This window comes from Falco naumanni, chromosome 2 (genome assembly GCF_017639655.2).
Source record: "Falco naumanni isolate bFalNau1 chromosome 2, bFalNau1.pat, whole genome shotgun sequence".
Lineage (NCBI taxonomy): Eukaryota > Metazoa > Chordata > Aves > Falconiformes > Falconidae > Falco > Falco naumanni.
The window spans coordinates 73,158,115-73,176,917 of record NC_054055.1 but is presented as its reverse complement, the minus strand read 5'-3'; the positions used below and the strand labels follow the sequence as shown (position 1 = coordinate 73,176,917).

Sequence of the window (18,803 nt, the reverse complement as noted above, 5' to 3'; positions counted from 1 at the left end):
TCCAGGTGAGGCCGCACCAAGGCTGAACACCGCGGTACCATCACCTCTCCTGGCCGGCTGGTTGTGCCGTGTTCGGGGCACCCCAGGGTGCGGGCTGCCCTGGTGGCTGCCAGGGCCACTGCTGACCTGCATTGAGCCTGCTGCCGACCAGCACCCCCAGATCCCTCTTGGCAGGGCTGCTCTCCAGCCACCCCTCTCCCAGTTTATTCTTGTGCCTGGCGTTACTCCATTCTAGATCCAGAATGCAGCATTTTGAGTTATTAAGTTTCATCCCATTAATTGTAGCCCAATAGTCCAATCTATCTAGAAGCTTCTGCAAGTCCTCTTGTCCCTTGAGAGACTTGACAGCACCTCCCAGTCTGCTGTCATCAGCAAACTCACCAACGATGCATTCAAGCTGTTTAGTTTATTGACATGTTTTATTGACTATATGCTGGAAGCATCTGTTTATATTTTTCTTTTATTACCAGAATAAAAATATAGCTGTAGTATAGCCATTTTAGCTGAGTTTAAACACTATTTCCTCAATATAAAGTAACCAACAATTTCCATTAACTACCTTACTAGCAAGGTGACTTAGTCTCCGGCAGGTCTTTCTTAGAAACAAGATGATTTTTGACCCACTATTTATTGCCTGTAAATCTATCAGAGGCTTCTTATTTGCAGTACTGAATGTTTCATATGTATCTCATGTTCTCAGTGCCAGTTTTATTTTTAGATCTTCTTTGTCTTCTCCCTACCAGAGTTTTCTACAATGTCCTGCATGTCAGTGCTTGATAAAAGTTTAAGACTGGGCCATAGCTGTCTGCAGAGACAGACCAATCATCAACAATTTGGGAAGCTACAAATTGTTTCCTATTAATGCACAATCTCTACAATTTTCACAGAAGACATCTTTACTACATGCAGTTCTTAGCAAAATGTGTGCTGTGAAATCCCATGGTGTAAAGCAGCACTGAATCCCTAAAGTAAAGATGTGGATCGCTGTTTCATTGTCATTTTACACAAATAGACAAAATGGGCAATATGACCTTACTGTGCTGCACAGGAATAGGATAAACTTGTCTAAGATACTCTTCTTACACAATGCAGATCTGTGATTACTTGTACAAGTGTTACCTTTGGAAAGCAGAAGCAGCTGAGAGACTCACTCTCTTATGAGTCTCCTGCTATCCCAGGAGGAGATGCTTACTGATAGAGCAGGACCAGCGCTCCTCCTCTTTGGTCTCCTCTCTGCATATCCAGGGTCCAGCTGGTAAAGCTAAATCATCATTTCTCTTTGTATTCCAAAAGGAGATCTTAATAGGTTCAGAAAAGGTCTTCCTTCTTCATCTCCTTGACAGTGGAATGACATGCCCATGAGAAGGTTTTGTTATAAAAATAAGTGAACAGGATAAAGGTCTTGATTCAACTTGTTCTTTGGCAATTTGGAGTCTTGGAAAAGAGGCTGTGACAGCAAGGTGTGAAAATGTTAACTCTTTGATCATCATTTTGCTTACAAAGAAAGAAATCTATGTACCAAAGTAAACGTGAAAGCAAAATGTTCAAGACTCTTCATTCCACTTTTGTACAAACAGGACCGGAATGAACAAGGCTTGAGAAGTGTCAAATAGACCCCCTCTGTCAAGTAGACAACAGAATTGAGATGTGCAAACAGCACCAGTTTCTTTTAACAAAAAAGGACTGCATACCACAATGTAAATGCAAGGATTGTTATGAGGAAACTACAGTACTTTATGAAATGTTGCTTAGTAGTATTTGGTGCATATAATTCTGGTCTAAAATCGCTCAGATTTCTTTTTTTTTCAAAACCTTCATTTAAAGTAAACATTGAGCATAAACATTTAGCTTCCTTTCTCTTTGATTGCTTCATCTGGCTTAAATTTTCAGAATGTTAGAGAGCTGAGAGGTATAAGAAATATACTGTCCTAGAGAATCATATTTTTTGAGTCTGAATTTCTAATATTATTAACTGTTAATAGATTATATTCTTTAGGGAAGGTGGATAATTTATAACAGTAATAAAATCCCATTCAATTTTTAAAAGCTTGCAGTACTGATTTAAGAATAAAAACGCTGCAAAAGTTGAAAATATTAAAAATTACATTTTTGGTATTTTTATATTTGTAGCATGTTATACGTACTTCAACAGTATATGGTACAAACAAACATTTTCTTCACAAGGGTTGCTTTTGTTTAGGATAGTTAATATAGACAAATGTGCCAATATGTGTAGACACTGGCATTGTTCTTTTTGCATCATCTTACATCCTATATATATTTTACACATAACACCCTATATAGAATAAAGATTAATGGCTATTTCATTTCTGTATCAAGTCTTTGGGGACACTCTCCTTTTCCCAGGTACAATCATTATTTCTTACAGTTGCATTGCATTTTTCTGTTTTAATACCTAGAGGCAGATAGCCCTACAATGAGTGGGTGAGAGGGATTTGGCTTTGCTTTATAGAGCTACATCACTCATTCTATCTAAATCCTGCCAATCAAGCAGCAATGTTGGGTGCTTCAATCTCAAACTTTCCAGCAAAATCAGCAATTTTTAACGAAACTGGTCAAACAGAGATTTATCCTGGTGAGACTTGAAATAAAGGATAAAAGAAATAAAAGCTATTTACCTGGTAAGACATTATTTCTCCCCTAATATTGATAAAGGTCCTGTTTACATAATCCAAAGAGGGAATAATGAAGGAAACATGAGGCTTCATAGGCTTTAACTTTTACTTTATTCTCTGTTGAGGGGCAGAGCTTCATAGAACTATGAAAAAATCTAAATCCAAACAAGTTAAATCAATATGACAAGATATTTGTACAGTATGTATCACAGCCAGTTATACCCCAGTTTGCAAAGTATCCTAGCTTGGAGTGCTTTTGATGCTATTGTAAGTAGCATCAGGTTGAATCAGAAAGAGAAGTAGAACCAACCCAGTTTTTCAAAAACATTGAAAACTACAGTGAAAATTTTCCTTCTAACCCTTTTATATTTTGTATTTCTGTTTTTATCACTCATGTTAATCATAACAGTAGATGGAGCTAAGGTTTGAGATATTGATAGCGCAAAAATGTTGCCCAACACATACTCACATGAAAGAAAATTACACGTGACAAAAAGGTGATTTTGGGGGAAAACAGAGAGGCAGGCTCCTTTGTAACTGACTGTGCATGATCCTTATGTATTTAAAATACATATATTAAAATACAAATGCTCAAGCACTAAGAAATGTCCATTGGCTTTAATTACTTTGCAACATCTCTTCAAGAGTTCTTGCTGATGATCAGATTTCTTTTTTTCTTTTTTTTTTCTTTTTTTTTTTTTTTAACCAGGAAAGTTGTTGGGATGGAATATAGAACAATCTGTTTGCATTATGCCTACTTTTAGGTCAAAAGAATTAGACACCAGTGACTTTTGGACAGCATAATGCATGTTTGCAAAAAAATTACTGTACATTATGGATCAACTAAATATTTCTGTCTGAAACACTAGAAATTTAACTGAATGTTTTGCATTCATCTTTTATCTGGTTATTCAAGTTATTAAAAACTGAAACTTATGGTGCAGCACACCTTGTTAAAAATAAAAAGGATATATACACATTAAATCTAACTTCAAGCACGTGTCAGAGATCCATAGAACTTCCATTGTGACTTATAACCAATATTCTTTAGTAGAGATTAATTCCTTTAAATAGAGGAAACATTCAAATTTAAGTGTAAACAAATATGTATTGCTAAGGCTTGTTTCAATGTTTTGAAACATCTATGAAACAGAAAAACAGACATCTATGAGAGCAGAGATTCTTGATCTAGCCCTATTGCCTGTTAATGGACTTAGGAGCATGACATCATTGATGATAATTCTAACATAGATGATTAATTATTATGAAACCTTTTAAAAAAGAATTCACGGTATTTCTAAGTGGAAGAAAAACAATGTGATGTCAAGGAGAGAACAATAAAACCAATGTGGTCAACTGTATATTTTGGGTCCCAAACCTGATGGATTTTCAAAAAAAGAAATGGAGATTCAAGCACATTACACAGTTGCACCTTCTCTTGATGCATTGCAATTTATCTTTGTGTTTAAAAGAAGACACAGTGAGTTGAAACCTTTGTTCAGTGACTTTCTTTTAGAGGGTTTCTGTGTCTTTAGTCAATAGAGACTTAGAGGACACTGAGAGCTCTTGATCCTGAGCTCCTTCACTAAACAGAGAACCAAATTTTCTGATGGCACTATTATGCGTGTGTAGCTGCAAATACCAAGCAGAGAATTATCTCATGGACTTTCTGTCTGGGATTTCTGTTTTGCTTCTTGCTCCCCCTGTCCTTCACAGGCTCCAGGGCTCTGCTTTCTGCATGGTTCTCAACAGTGAGGTGTGAAAATGTCATTACTTGCTCTGCACTTGGGAGCTGACTGGCAACAGCTTTAGGACTGACCTCAAGAGCAATGAAATAGGATTATAATTTTAACCTCCTCTGCCTAACTGCCTTCTCTGCACTGGGCAGGTCACACACAAGAAGTCTAATTTTAAGAGGTGTTGCTAGTCTGCATGGTTCAGGATTGTGTCCTGCAGCAAGTGAGTTAACTGTAGTACGTCAGGATGCTTGCAAATAATTCTGAGGAACTAAATAATTGGGCTTAGTCCTCTGGTCCAAGTTATCTAGTAGGAAAAAATGCTTTATTTAGATTGAGCAAAATGGCTTATCCTGTGATTTCAGTATTTGTGTTTAAATTTTGGTTTATGTTGAAACACAACATTGTTTTTAAATAAATATAACTGCAGTTTGAATTGCATATGTTCTAGCAGTGATGGTTTGAGAGAAATAAATTCTGTGGGGAAAAATAAAATCTTTTATGACTGTTTCATGGGAAAAACAGACAAGATGTTGGGCATGCTGACCCTTCTTTGGGCCTTAAAGTAGAAATAGACATCTTCAGGCAATGTTGAATTTAAGAATAATTGTTTAGATATTGACTTATCTAGTTAATCAGTTAGAGGATTTGAGAGGCATGATTAATACCACTGGCAGGAGGGATGGGGAAACTGTTGTATTCTTCATAAAGCCTATATATTGCTCTATACCAAGAGAACACACACAGTCAGTAAAGGTGAGCATCACTCAGCCATCAAAATGAAAATATTTTTCAAGAGGGAGCTGTTCCATCTCTGAGATCATAACCCTTGAGGGGGATCTGTGGAATACATTCAAATGACAAACTGGAGGATTAAAAGTCATAAATCTAGTCACCACTGAAAATCCTGGACTCTGAGAAAGGATTAATTTTAAGGCATATCACAGTTATTTCCACAAATCCCTTCCTGTTTGATCTCTTGCTGTTCCATGTTTGCGTATTCTTTCTCTCTCCCTTTTGGTCCCATAAACATCTGTACATGTTATTTAGCCTTATCACCTCTACCTTTGCTAACAAACTTCACTCTACAGGTACTAATTACATCTTTCTTGCAAACCAAGTGGTTACACAATTCAGTTGAACTCAAACCAGTTTTTTGCAACTAAGGTGACAGTTGTTTAGCTTTGAAGGGTGTTACTGACTGAGAACTGGTGCTACCAGAAAGCCTCCCTGCTGTATTTTTGGGCTGTATACTATTTGCCTAATGAAGTCTATTATGTCTCCCTACAAACTTTTCAGGGGGTTTACTTTATTTGCTAAAGTGGTTAAATTAAATTCATAAAACTTGCAAGTATTTCCCAGTGAATTAAATTTATATTTTCTGGTAAATACAATGTTAGAATAAAAAGTAAAATAATGAATTCAGAAACCAGCCACATTGATCTTTCTCAGCTTTTTCCCTAACAGATCGGACATTTTTAATTATAGTAAGCATTCAGGAGTTTTTTAGTTACTGATACATGATTTACAGCCATCTTGATTGTGAAGGTCTGGGCATCTCTTACAGCTGCCTCCAGCAAGAGGGGATACAGCTCTGTCCTTTAGGTTTCAAGAAGTGGAGGGGGAATTGATTTATAGTCACTGTCAGTTCCCTGTTGAATTTGAAGGATCTAATGGAAAGCACTCATAACCTTAAGAGGGGCCTCAGTTTTGCTAGCGATATCTGTGTCAGGCTTCGCCTAACGTTGCCAATACCTTCTCTTTGGCTTGTAGGACTAGCACAGTCAGTGGTGAAAAGTGAGTACAAATCAAGAATATGATGCAAAGTTAATAATTAAAAAACAACAAACAAGCAAAACAGTTATTCTTTAGACTTGCTGGTGTTTTAAGTTGTTTATTTCAATGAATTTTAATAATATTGTGCTGATGGTTAGATAATGTCTCCTGAACCTCTCTCTTTTCTTCTTAAACCACAGATTCCTGTGCTTCTCAATCTGAGTAAAGATCCTGATGTTAACTTGCCTGTGAAACCATTAATCTTCTCATTGGCCATGGGGGCGTGCCTTGGAGGTAAGAGTTTATGTGAGAAAACCAACATAAGGTAATAACTACGCAATTATGGCACGTATAAACTGGCACAATAGCTTCAATGATTTTATTATGCAAAGCATAAGGAGGGCCTGATCCAGCTCCTTTTGACTTCAAAGGATTCTTGGGTAAAGATCCCACTCACTGTCTGCTGCTACAATAGGATTTTTGCAGTCTGTGTTTGACAACCATATCTGCATAAAGTACAGACACACAAAGAAGCAGTCCAGATGGTGCTTATAGGGTTCTGATCTTTTGTGAGAGAAAATACAGAGAAACATTTAGCTTTCAGAATAGACACCCATCATTGCTCATTGAAAAGATGGGGAAAATGTGTAATAGCTGGGATCTGAAGGCTTGATTCAAAGTCTGCTGAAGTCACTGGGAGGTTTTGTGGCTGGCTTACAGAAATGGTTTGAGTATCCATTTGCTAACGTATTTAGCACTCCTCACATTAAGAAAAATCTTTTTGAAGTCTTTGGGAAATGTACGTTTAATAATGAAAGCTAATAGCCATTGTCCTAATACCCATCGTGGTGTTAACCGGGAATTCTTGTATTGCCAGTGCATTAGCAAATAGCAAGCAGATGGTTTCATTACTTTTTTTTTTTTTTTTAATTGAAAATGAACCATGTATGTATAGTGGGCCCATGCGTTCCTTTCTATTTTAACAGTAAAGAAGAATAACTGTCTCGTAGTGTTAAAATTAATGTTTATACCCAATTATTATTATTTTTTTTACATTCTGAAAATGGCTTATGAAGATGTTCCAACAAGTTTCCAAATAGCAAGTGTACTAAGTACAATTAAAATGTGTGAGTTTTGAATGAGAAATAAAGTTAGTATTTTTTTTTTTACTACCGAGAATTTTAATGCTAGTTACATTGTATTGGGCTGTGTTTTGATTCCTAAATACTTAGGTAGTTAGGTTAGATAAAATTAAGATGGATAAATGGTTTTCTGACATCAATCCACCCCTTCCTCTGCTCTGTGCCCCTCAAAATAGTTTCCCTGACTTTACAGAGACTGAAGCTAAAACGAGTTTTGTGTTCAATACAAGTTCTGGCTTGTTTATTTAGCTAAGTGATTGCAAGTACAAGTGGCCTAAATACCTGACAAAGATTATAATGAAGTAATTTACAGATTGAATTTTAAAAGCATGTTGCAAAGGCAGGACAATTTATACCAAACAACACTTAGTCATTTGAGGATTACCTTTTTGTACTCATCATTACTCATCATTATATTGTGACTTTAATTTGTTCCTCTTTAAAACCAGTGATTTGAATAATCAGCCTATCTTTTTATAGATGTTTTTCATAAAAATATAATCTTTCTTCACAATTTGCTAATCACCAGACGTACTCTGATTTCATTAAACTTTCAGATTAAAAAAAAAAACAACCAACAAGGATATAAAGTTGGCCAGATTACGCTGCTGTATTCTGAGTGGAGACACTTCACCAACCTGGGAGCCTTTACAAGACTCAGCTGTTTTTCTTAAAGTATCAGTTATCATCCTCACCCAAATTTCTTTAATATGATTTGTTGAAGGGTTGCTGGGATTTTAACAGACACTTCTGTGTCTATGTAATATGAGATAAAAGTAAAAATATAAACAGTACCATGGGAATTATTTGGATTAAAGACACTAGAGATTCATAGGAAGTGCCCAGGTATTCAGATAGGCTCCATACAAATATTTGGATAAAAAGTTAGATCATTATCTTTATTAGCAAAAGCTTAAACTCTCCAGACTGTTCTACTCAGATAAAGCTGAGAATATGCTGAGTTATACTGGCAAAGGCCTCACAGCCTGAAAATTAACGTGCATTTCACTTTCCCGTATCAAAACAAAAAGCTAAGGGACAGAAGCTTATTGTTAGAGAATGAAAAGTGGGGGAAAGCTTTTGCTTTAAAAGATCTTGTAGCCCCCAACAATGGGGGAAAAGGGTTTTTTCTTTTTTTTTTTTTTTTTTTTTTTTAAAGAAAGTGTTGATGGTCTTTAAAAATTATTTCCAAAAGAGAAGTCTTATCAGCACTGAAGTGGCGTGAAGGAATCCTCAAGGTAGACTAATCCCTTTGTGGAAGGAATAGATGACAGTTATATCATTACTGCCTGGTGCTTGAGGCAAAAGATGGGATCTTATCACTGCTTATGCAACCATAGGAACTTGGCAAACAAGACATTTTATAGAAAAGTCTGATGAAATAATAAATTTTATCATCATATTTTAGGGTTAGTTGTTCACTACATAATGCAGAGCTTCAGTTCTGGTTATTTGATAGCATTTCTGGGATTCAGGATAAACACTGCTGTATGCTTATGTGTCTGTGAAGGGAGCATCAGCGGGATTCAGGATAAACACTGCTGTATGCTTATGTGTCTGTGAAGGGAGCATCAGCATTTGTGCCTGCCTTGGAAAATGGTGTGCAACATTTTGTCCCGAAAATTTTCCAGTGGGTGCAATTACTTTTTTCTACTGTCACGAAGTGCACAGGCAGCTACGGGTTTGGAAGATGATAGGATGAGAATAGACAGTAATTTTCCTTTGTTGCTTTAGCTGTTGTCCTGGAAATGAAAAAAGGGTTGGGTCAGTCTCAAGCAACATGAAGACACCTTTGCCAGTATAACTGCAAACTTGTTGCCATCTTCAGCAGTGTCTCCCCAAAGAGTTGCTGCTATTAAATTTGTGTCTTTCATGGCATTAGGCTCAGATAAGGATTAACTGAATATTGCATAGATGCTCCTTGCTTTGTAAAATGGGTCTCTGAAGGTGAGAAGAGATAAAAATCCTGTCTCTTAATCAAGGAAGCCAAGGGCAGTGATGACCTTGGGCAGTTCCTGGTGAGATGGTCACAATTTTGAAATCTTTGGGTCTTCCTTGGAGTTTGCCAGTTCTTTTCTGGCAGATGTTTTCCTGCTTAGGTCATGTCAATCTTACATGGTTAAAAAAGAAACATATGTTTTCAGAGGATCTGGTTTTGGAAATCTATGTTTATATTTGTCCCAGCTCTCTTTAAAAACTTAAGTTGTAGGTTAGAAGTCTGGCTGCCCCAGCCTCCCTTTTTGGTGATGGGGGTACTGACATGTCCAGGAGGCAGATGTTTATTGATCCTCTGAAATTGGCAGATGCTGTCTGCAGAGCACATCGGAGCCCCTTACGCACAGAACGGCAGTAGCTGAGAGGGGCGCCCAGAGACAGGTCAAATGAATTAGGGGCTTTGGGCCTTTTGGTTTGTCAACTCTTCTGAATGCTGAACGACCCTATTAGTTCACATCTGTTTGAGCATTAGTAGTCAGGCTAACTAAGTAGTTAGAAAAATGTTATTGCTTATGGGGTTTTTTATGTACTATCTGCCAGTATTTCAATTACGTTTTGACCATGAAGGGAAAGCAAGCAGGAAATTTAAAAGGAACTAAAGGAAATAAACGAGGATGTAACTTCACTTGTTTTCTGTGGTGTTCTGATAAATCTGCATCTGTATTTCTTTTGCACGAGAGGACATTGAATAATGCTTTATTCATTAATGCTTCCTATTCTAGTACATGATGGAATTATGGTAACTCTTGAGACTAAGCTGTATGTAGACCTTCCAATTGTGTCTAGGGAATGCTGCTCTGAAATTGTAGGGGACAAATGAAGATTGCTAGCTACAGCAATTTCAGAACAAAAGGTGCTTTAATTGCACAACTTCTATTGACTCATGAGTTTTAAAATAACATGAAATATGAATTCAACTCAATTTGAGTAAGTGCACAGTCAGAAATCCACCTGTTAAGACTGTTGAGTTGTGTAGAACTAGGTTCTTTACTGAGCTTTTCAGTTATAGTTAAAAGCTTTGAAGGGCTTTTGTACATTTGACATTTAAAGAGCTGGCATTTATTTGTTTTTTATCTGTTTCTTTTTTTCATGATTTATAAAAAGTATGTTTTTGACAAAAGCAAGAAAAAAAAGATTGAATTCATATCTGAAAGTCCTTACCTTCTGAGTTCTCAGTTGCTAGCGCAGAAAAGTGCAAAAAGTATTTCTCTGCTGCAGTGACTATTACTGTGGTCCGAAGGGGATATTTTCTACAGTGTATAGTTTTGCACTGCTTTTCTTCCCTGTATTTTCTTTTGGAGGATGACACCTGAAAGTCATCATTGTCACAATTCTGTGGAAAAAAGCAATCTCTAGGATGCCTGCAGCTGTGTTATTCTGGCCACACAATCTCAGTTGTAGGCTCTACTTCAAGTAAAGAGGGGGGGCTGCTGGCACTTTTCTTCTAACCTTACAGGGTCAAAACCCAGGTGTGAATAAAATCCATTATCTGCAGGACAATGTGCTAATTGCAGCTATTAAAGCAGTGCAGCCCACAGTGTCGCTGAACAGTGGAATTTCTCTCCATGGTGCAGTGCTACAGCTATTCTGTCTCTTGGCACCCTTCCTTAGGTCCCTTGACACAGGTGGTGCCTTGCACAGTGGAGTATCATTGATTTATTATTCCTGCTCTTTCTGCTCAATAAAATCCTAAACTAGTTGTAAAGCTTCAGATACACTGAAGGTATAAACCCAGAAATATTGTTTATATTTCTAAACCAACCATCATTCATTTCAATACGAAGGAAAAGTGATAGTCTTCAATAAAACTTAAAATATATTAAAAATATATAATAATTAATATTATTTTAAAAGTTCAACTCTAAATCCTTTTAATTTCTTTTATAGTTACAACAGATCAAGTTTGTATAACACTTTTCAATTTGAAAGATTCAAAAAGTCTATCAAGTACTGGATGTATGGTGTAAAAATATAGCATTTATCTAAGAGCAGCACTATTTAGCTTTGGTTTTGAACTTAATTCTTGTATACAATGTGTAACTGAAACAGTAGAAAAAAATTTTAGTGGAGAGAATATACCTACTTCAGCTTGATTTTAACCAGGAAACTGATATTGAAAGTCTGTATTGTTTCTACAGAAGTCTTTTAATGATGAGAAATCCTGGGGCTCAGTTTTGTGTCTTGTGGGTGAGCCAGCCCTGATTTAGATAAGTATCATTTTCTATGGATATAAAACTCATAATCCAAATCAAAGGGTAGTATTGTAGGGAATGAGAGTGACTTGAGATCTTTGAAAAGGAAAAGGATGTTGCTGCTCCTGACCTTGAAAGGCAGGCAAAACAAATAAGGAAATTTAGAAAATGTCTCACAGTTTTTCTTTAAAGACCTCAATGGAGTCTTTAGCAGTATTATGCCTCTAAATTGTACAGATCTACAAGCAAAATACAGTCGGTATTTTGTATGTCTTTAATGTCTAATTTACTTTCTGAGTATGCTTTGCAGTGTTTGTATGATGTTTGCAATGATGGAAATGAGTGCCATGGACTTAAACCGTGATTGCTGTCCATTAAATGGCAGTACTCCATGCTTGTTCTTAATGAAGAGCTTATTCAGGTGTTAAATGGAAGTGTTTTTTTTTTGTAGCATGAAGAACAGCATCATCAGATATAAGCACAAGGAATCTTTTATCTCTATTAGTATTTGAGTGCCCAGACTGTCCTCTTCCTGATTTCTGGAACAGTCAGAATCTTTAACCTTCTATAGAAATCCAGCTGCTGTTTTCCTTGGCTCTTTCATGACATTCAAACAGTGTGCCATCTTCATGCTTTTTCAGTATGACTGCTTCAAGCCCAGCAGCGCTGTCAAGTCCTTGGTGTCAGAGCCAGGCTCATTACTAGAGTCCCCGCAGATAAGACTACCGGAGATAAGTCCTCTGTGGCATTGAAGATACACAGAAGAAAGTTGTGAATGTAAAATGTAAACCCAGCTAAAACAGTGTGTACATTTGACAGATGTCCTTTTGTCTGTATTAAGGCAGTATCACAGGCCTGCTTGGCTTTAAGATATTGAGTTAATATGGAAAAATCAACCATATTGAACATGGTCGACTTTCCTCAGCAAGGACATTTTTCTAAGCTTGGAAAGAGTTACTTTAGCAGACATGCATATATAGCTGTACGTGTGTTATTAAGGGGGAAATATGAAGTAATGGATGCTGTTTCAGCTGTATTGATGAGGATTTACATTTTGCATGGTAAATCTTTGATTTTTAAATGAAAAGGAAAAGAGCTATGTGTAATAGGTAGAATTCTGTTCTATTTTACATTGATTTAGAAAAGAAATTTAGACCAAACATCAAGATCACTGGATTATAATGCTTGCATTACTGATGAATTTGAAATGCTTGTATCAATGGTTTTCAATCTGGATGAAATAACAGCATGCTATAAAATTCTGCAAATTAGAGATAGGATAATGATCAGCGATGACATTGGAGACTCCTACAAAACATATGTGGAGTTTTGTTTAATACTATTTACTTGCTTTGTGCATTTGTTTATCATAAATTACAGAAGGTTTCTTCTAGAAGCCTTCACCACGTCTGTTTTCAGAATTATATAGAATATACAAACTCATTATGTTGTATTGGTGAGTTGCTGCAATACAAGAATACAGACTCTGCATAGTTGTCAGCAGGTTAGAAGGTAGTTAAAAGGTAGAAGCCAGACTGTCAGACAGAACAAGACAGGGAAGCTATAGCAAGTTTCAAAACACTTAAGTGCAGAAGATAATACTGGACTATCTACTTTCCTTCCTCTGCAGTTTCCAGACAATAACCCCTTTTCTGCACCTTGAGTGCTGCAGCAGAGAGGAGGAAAAAACCTTCAGTCTTCAATATTCATATTGATTTATATTGATGAATCTGACACTCTGTATGACACTAAAGAAAGTTATAATTGTGCCCTAGATGTAATTTATACATCTATTAATAAATATTTCTAGTACACCTGCAGTTAGCACACCTAAACCAAAGAAGGACACTAGCAGGAGCTGTGAAACTGTTTTTAAAAGACACTTGAACCATAGAAAAACATAACAAGTAGGCTCCAATTGAAAGTCAGTTTGATTAAAGTCAGAATCTGAATTTAAAGCAGCTGGATATTCTAAAATAACTTAATGGACGCTTTTTTTTTTAATGGTGTTTTCTTGGTCTGCTCAGCTTCCAATTAAGATATTATAGAAGTTGAGTAATGTACTTTTATGCCAGGTTTCTAAACATGAAACTATTTCTCAGTATTTCGTCCCTAATAGTGCCACATGTGGAGAAACTGTGAAATTAGGCTGACATAGTTTTATCCTCTGAATCTAAAAATCAGAGATAAAAAAATGTGCAAACTGGGATTTCTGTGCAGCATTGAAAGCTTTAAATGGAATCTACTTCAATATGTGTTTCAGGACACGAGGGAATGGCATGTCAGAGTACACTGCTGACACTATCCCTTGTTATACTAGTTTATTTTACCCTTGTATTGGGTAAATTGACTTTGAGGAGAGAGGAGACTTTAGCGATCACCTCAGGTTTTATGTCTTTTTTGCAGATGTCTGAATTTGAAAGAAGCTTATGGATTTCTTTATGTCATTAAAGTAACAAGTGCAGGACATTCAACAACCTGCCTTATTTATTTCACACTTCTGGTAGAAAAGTGACAAATTTAACTTTCACCTTTTACTCTCATAGCAAAAGGGGACCAATAAATATTGACTAGTGAAATACAGTAACTGTCCTGCTGATGGTATAGTAGGGGTGATAAAAAATGATAAAGTTCACCTGATTAAAGGTGTATGCATTTGTGCAAATACATCCTATTCAAAATGTTTTCAAATCAGTAAATTAAAAAGTGTTGATACCATAAGTCTGCAATCTCTAACACATAACAGTGTTGAATGAGTTCATGCATGCCTTCAGCCCTGTACTGCCTATGATTGAGGTTCCTTGTTATTTAAGGACTATTAATAGTTTAATTGGCTTTGATTCTGTAGCTCTTTATTGACTGCAAAGTTTGATTATCCAAGGCTTGTTAATTTTTACACATATAAAATATTAAAAGGTACCCAAGAATTGTTGGCATTTAACAGATGAATATAAATGGCTTTGTTTAATGAAGCAAATCTGGATTAGTTTTGTGTGAAACAGAAAATTTCTGAAAGCTATGAAGGCTGTCTCCTGTAAGGCTTATAAAATCCATAATTGTTCAGTGTTTGCTTCTGCAGCTGGTTTGGTTTCATTTGCTCAGTTTGTGATTTAAGTAGAGAAATAGAATATGCTATGGAAAGGAAGCCACACGTGTCAACCTGCCTCTATTTAATGATGTAAAGCCTATGGGAGTCTGCACAGTTTTCTTTTGAAAATGGATGGAAAGCAAGGGGCTGGATCCCTTCAGCAAGTTTTGCTTTGACAGTGTAATGAGGTGGTTTGATTACAGCAAAAAGCAGGGCTGGGAATCCTCATTCTAAGATTATTCATGACTCCGTAGCAAACTCTTGGTTCTAGAGTGAGAACCCTTGCCTGGGACAAAGCAGTGCAAACAGCTGTGCCCTGGTAAAACTTGGCCTGTCACAGGTGTTTGTCCCAGGCCAAGGGAAAAGATGTTTTCAGGGCTTATGCTGACATGAAAACAGGGTAGTCTTTTATTTCTTCTGCATTAGCTAGCCACAGGGAAGAGAAAATGCAGAAAGTCTGTTGGTTAGACTGTGGATCCCCATCCACCATCAGAACACATGGAGGGGAAAGTGGTCTGTAATGCTCACAACAAAGCAAGACCTTTCTGTAAGCAATCCACTTTTAAGTTTGCTATTGCACAAGGTGCTACGTCCTTTATGTTTGGGAAAGTTACTGTTTATGAAGGCTGCTCATGCTAGGCCAAATAGCTTTATTAGTGATAATCCCTTCCCTTTGATTTCTCAGTGCTTTGAGTAATAAACACTAATCCTGCCAGGCAGTCTGAGGTGGTTCTCCTGGCAAACATATTAATGCAACAAACTCAAGGGTTAGGCTTGCTCTTGAGGGGGCAATACCAAAGGGACTCCTGAGAACTAATGCTATTTAGATATAATAGATGTGCTGCTGACAAGTGAAAATCAACAACTGAGAATGAGGCTTAAAGTGAGAGGGAACATGTTATCGATACAAACTCTCTCCCTTTTCTTGTTACGATTCTACCCCAGTTTTCTAGCCCCTTCCTTTAATAAGCTTAATCGGTTCTCCCAACACTGATTTTCAGTGCATTGCAGGCTAGTCACCTGGGCAAACACTTTTACCGAGGGAGAGGCTATCTGGGCCAAGGGAGGTGCATTACACGTAGTGTGCAGGTTCTGAGTTTGAGTTTTGCAGTCTCTGCAGGAGCAATGTGGCAGAGGGTAACAGCTGAACACTGGGTTGAGACATAGCTACAAATGGAACTAGAAGGCTGGAAGAAGCAGGGCTGGTAGCTACTGCAGGTATCAAATCAGGCTTGTCAGCATCTGCCTGCTTGTACCTCTAAGTTAGCTGGAGATGCAAAGACACATTTTGATCTGTAGGTTTTGGTTTTGAATCTTTCTTGGTAGATTTATTCTTAACTAAAACTTTTAATACTTTCTTATACTTTGAGTTGATTTCACATTCTCTAAAGACATTCAAAGTAATTTGCCTTGAGAAATATCAGAAAAATACTTTTGTGTCACCTTTTCTGGACAGAAGCAGTAGAAGGAAGACCTTCTACTGTGCTTCCATTGATTGTGTAAAGCTAGGACAGGTCCATGGAAAAAGAGTATGATCCATGAGGATTCCTCTGGCATTTTCTTTTCTGTAGCCTAGGCAGCAGCAGCTCTTTAAGTGACATGTCTGTATCTTTCGATGATCACACCTCAAAATGAGAATTTCTTTTTGCATTGTGAAAAAGGTCTTTCCTGATTTTGTGCTTATGATTTATTAAGCGTAGGTAGTATTGACAATAATGCACATAGTCTGCCAAGAATAAAAGACAGAATAAATATGCAGGATAAAATGTATGGCTTACCTCATACATATCACACACTACTGATATTAGAAATATAATACTAAATTCATTGTAATTAATCCAGTTTCTTAATAACCATCTGCCTTGTGATAAAGGATGAGTTACAGTAGCAGTTATCAAAAAGAGTTATATTAGGAGTCATCAAAACAGATTGGTTATTGCAACGTTATTATTTTATATAGTTCACCATTGTGTTATTACTTTTTGAGCATACAAACAAGCAAGAGTGTCTGCTATGATTTATAAGCTTAATTATTCTTAAGATTGAAGATGATGTGAAGATGAAGTCAAGATTGGGTGAAATCCTACAAAATACTTATTGTTCATTATATCAATTGGAATTAATTTAATGTGTGTAGGTTTCCATGTACATTAGCTTAGTCTTGGGTTTTCCATGATTCAGAGGTTGCAGTGTTGCTGTTTCACTACTGAATTAAATGTCTGCTGTGGAGACATGTTCCTGGGAGGAGAAACAAAAGTTTGCCTCTGCTGTTAATTTCAGTGTAGCTATTTGAAGCCTGCTGAGCCAGTACTTAATTAAACCGCACACACATTCTGAACAAATGAAAAAGGAATGCTGCTCCTTTCAGATAACATTTAAGGTGACAATTTCTTTTCAAGTGAAATCTACTTGGGGAAATCAATTCACTGCCGAAGCATTCTGTAATACTTCATTATGTGAAGGCATTACTATAGCCCATGTACAGCATAGGACAGCATGTGCTGTTTGGAGATCTCAACTAGTCACAGCCATGGGACAATTGCCGTTTCAGTCCTGTTTCTTTAATTTGAAGTCAGAGCTATATTCCTTGTCTACAGTAATATTATTCTGACGGTGATATCTGATGTGCTACACATAAAGCAGAAACCTCTTATGAAATATTTGGAGGTTGTACACTACTGATTAGTTTTGGAATCAAAAATTTACCAAGTGTTCCTGCCTGACTTCTGTAATAACATGAGCTGTATTCATTTGGTCTGTTTTAGCATTAAGCCACATGCTTTGTGTCTTGGCTACCTCATGCCAGAGCCTACTAGGAACGCTGATGTTCCAAGTTCCATTTCATATCTTTAAACATGCATTAAAGTAACTAAAATATGCTTTGAGGCCAAGAGAGGGCAAGGGAAACGAGCTGTGCAGTTTCTAATGACCAGTGCTAGATGCTATTTTTTAAAGGTTTCTGGTCTTCTTGTGAGTTTAGTTATCTTTTCTCTCCACACCTGAAGCATGTACATGATCCACTGTGTGATACACAGTGTGTGTGATAAGAAGCCTAGGTCACAAATAGCTCTTGGTGTCTCATGAGAATGCTCCACAATGCTTTTATGATCTGTAGGGATATACCCTTCTAGTGATGTGCAGTTCAGCTAATATCAGCAGAGCTCCTCCTAGACAGAGAGGACCTGTGCACCCAGCTCCAACTCCTTTGCAATACCAAAACCTTAACAGGGCAAGAAGGATGCAGCTCACTTAGCATAGCTCAGAGCAGAAAAAGAATAGGAATAACGAAAAAAAGAGAGACAATGAAATATATGAAAAAAAAAAATGTCAGTTTGGGATGGCAGGGAATGGGAGGGGATGCTTCCCTCATCTCACATTGTCTGTAAGATTTCAGCTGCTTTCTTGTTCCATAGTGGGATCAGCCCAAGAGCTGTTTGAGGCTGCTGATGAGAAAACAAACTCAAGTCTTCTGGTCTTATTAAGTGTTGTTTAGGCCATTCACCTGAGACAACAGACATTCATGTTCAGATGTCTACTCCAGCATGAAAATTTCAGTTTACAGCCTATTTTGTGTTGATAAAAACTGACCATCCTGGGACAAATAAGAATCATGCTTCCTCTTCAGACTCGATTAGAAAAATATAGGCCACGCAAGGGCTTTTTCTTAGAAAGCTTTGGATTTCATTAGATCAACTTAAAAAAAAAAAAAAAAAGTCCTGAGTGACTTTTTGGGGTTTAGTTGTTTATCACAGTAGTTGCTCTGTCCCTAGAATGACCAGTATCTCAGTATCCACTGACACTGGCACAGCTTTGAATCCAAACTGGGATCAAAATTATCTCAATCAAGCTCTTTCTCCTACCCTTTATTTTATTAGAAGAGGAAGATCTTCCTTCCTCCAATGTCCCCTCCACATCACATCTTTTCTCTCCTTTTCCTTACTTCTGAACTCACTTAATTTTATTTGAATTTAAGAGTGTTCTATTATTTTTTGAAGAATATTTTTAGAAGCCTACTCATCTTGTGTGCACTTCCAGGTGCACAAGGCCATATGGGTACCATGTGTAAATCCTTAGGGGAATAATCCTTCTACTTTTCTGACCTGCCTGTTCTTTGGTAAACTGTTATCTGGGTGACCTGACTTTACTAAGTCTAAACAATTAACTAGAGCATTGATTGCCTTCTGATCTGTTTCTCTCAAAGTCAGACTAGAAGAGTCTCCACTGAGCAGTGACGTTTA

The 18,803-nt window shown here is 37.0% G+C and overlaps 1 protein-coding gene across 1 annotated transcript in view; it reads left to right on the top strand.

The window, feature by feature from the left end:
- The window catches only part of OCA2 (OCA2 melanosomal transmembrane protein), a 177,555-nt gene that overhangs the window by 113,974 nt on the left and 44,778 nt on the right, over nt 1-18,803 (top strand). The window contains exon 21 of the mRNA XM_040585076.1: nt 6,349-6,442. Within this exon, the coding sequence (XP_040441010.1) occupies nt 6,349-6,442 (94 nt within the window). The remainder of the gene's footprint in view (nt 1-6,348; nt 6,443-18,803) is intronic.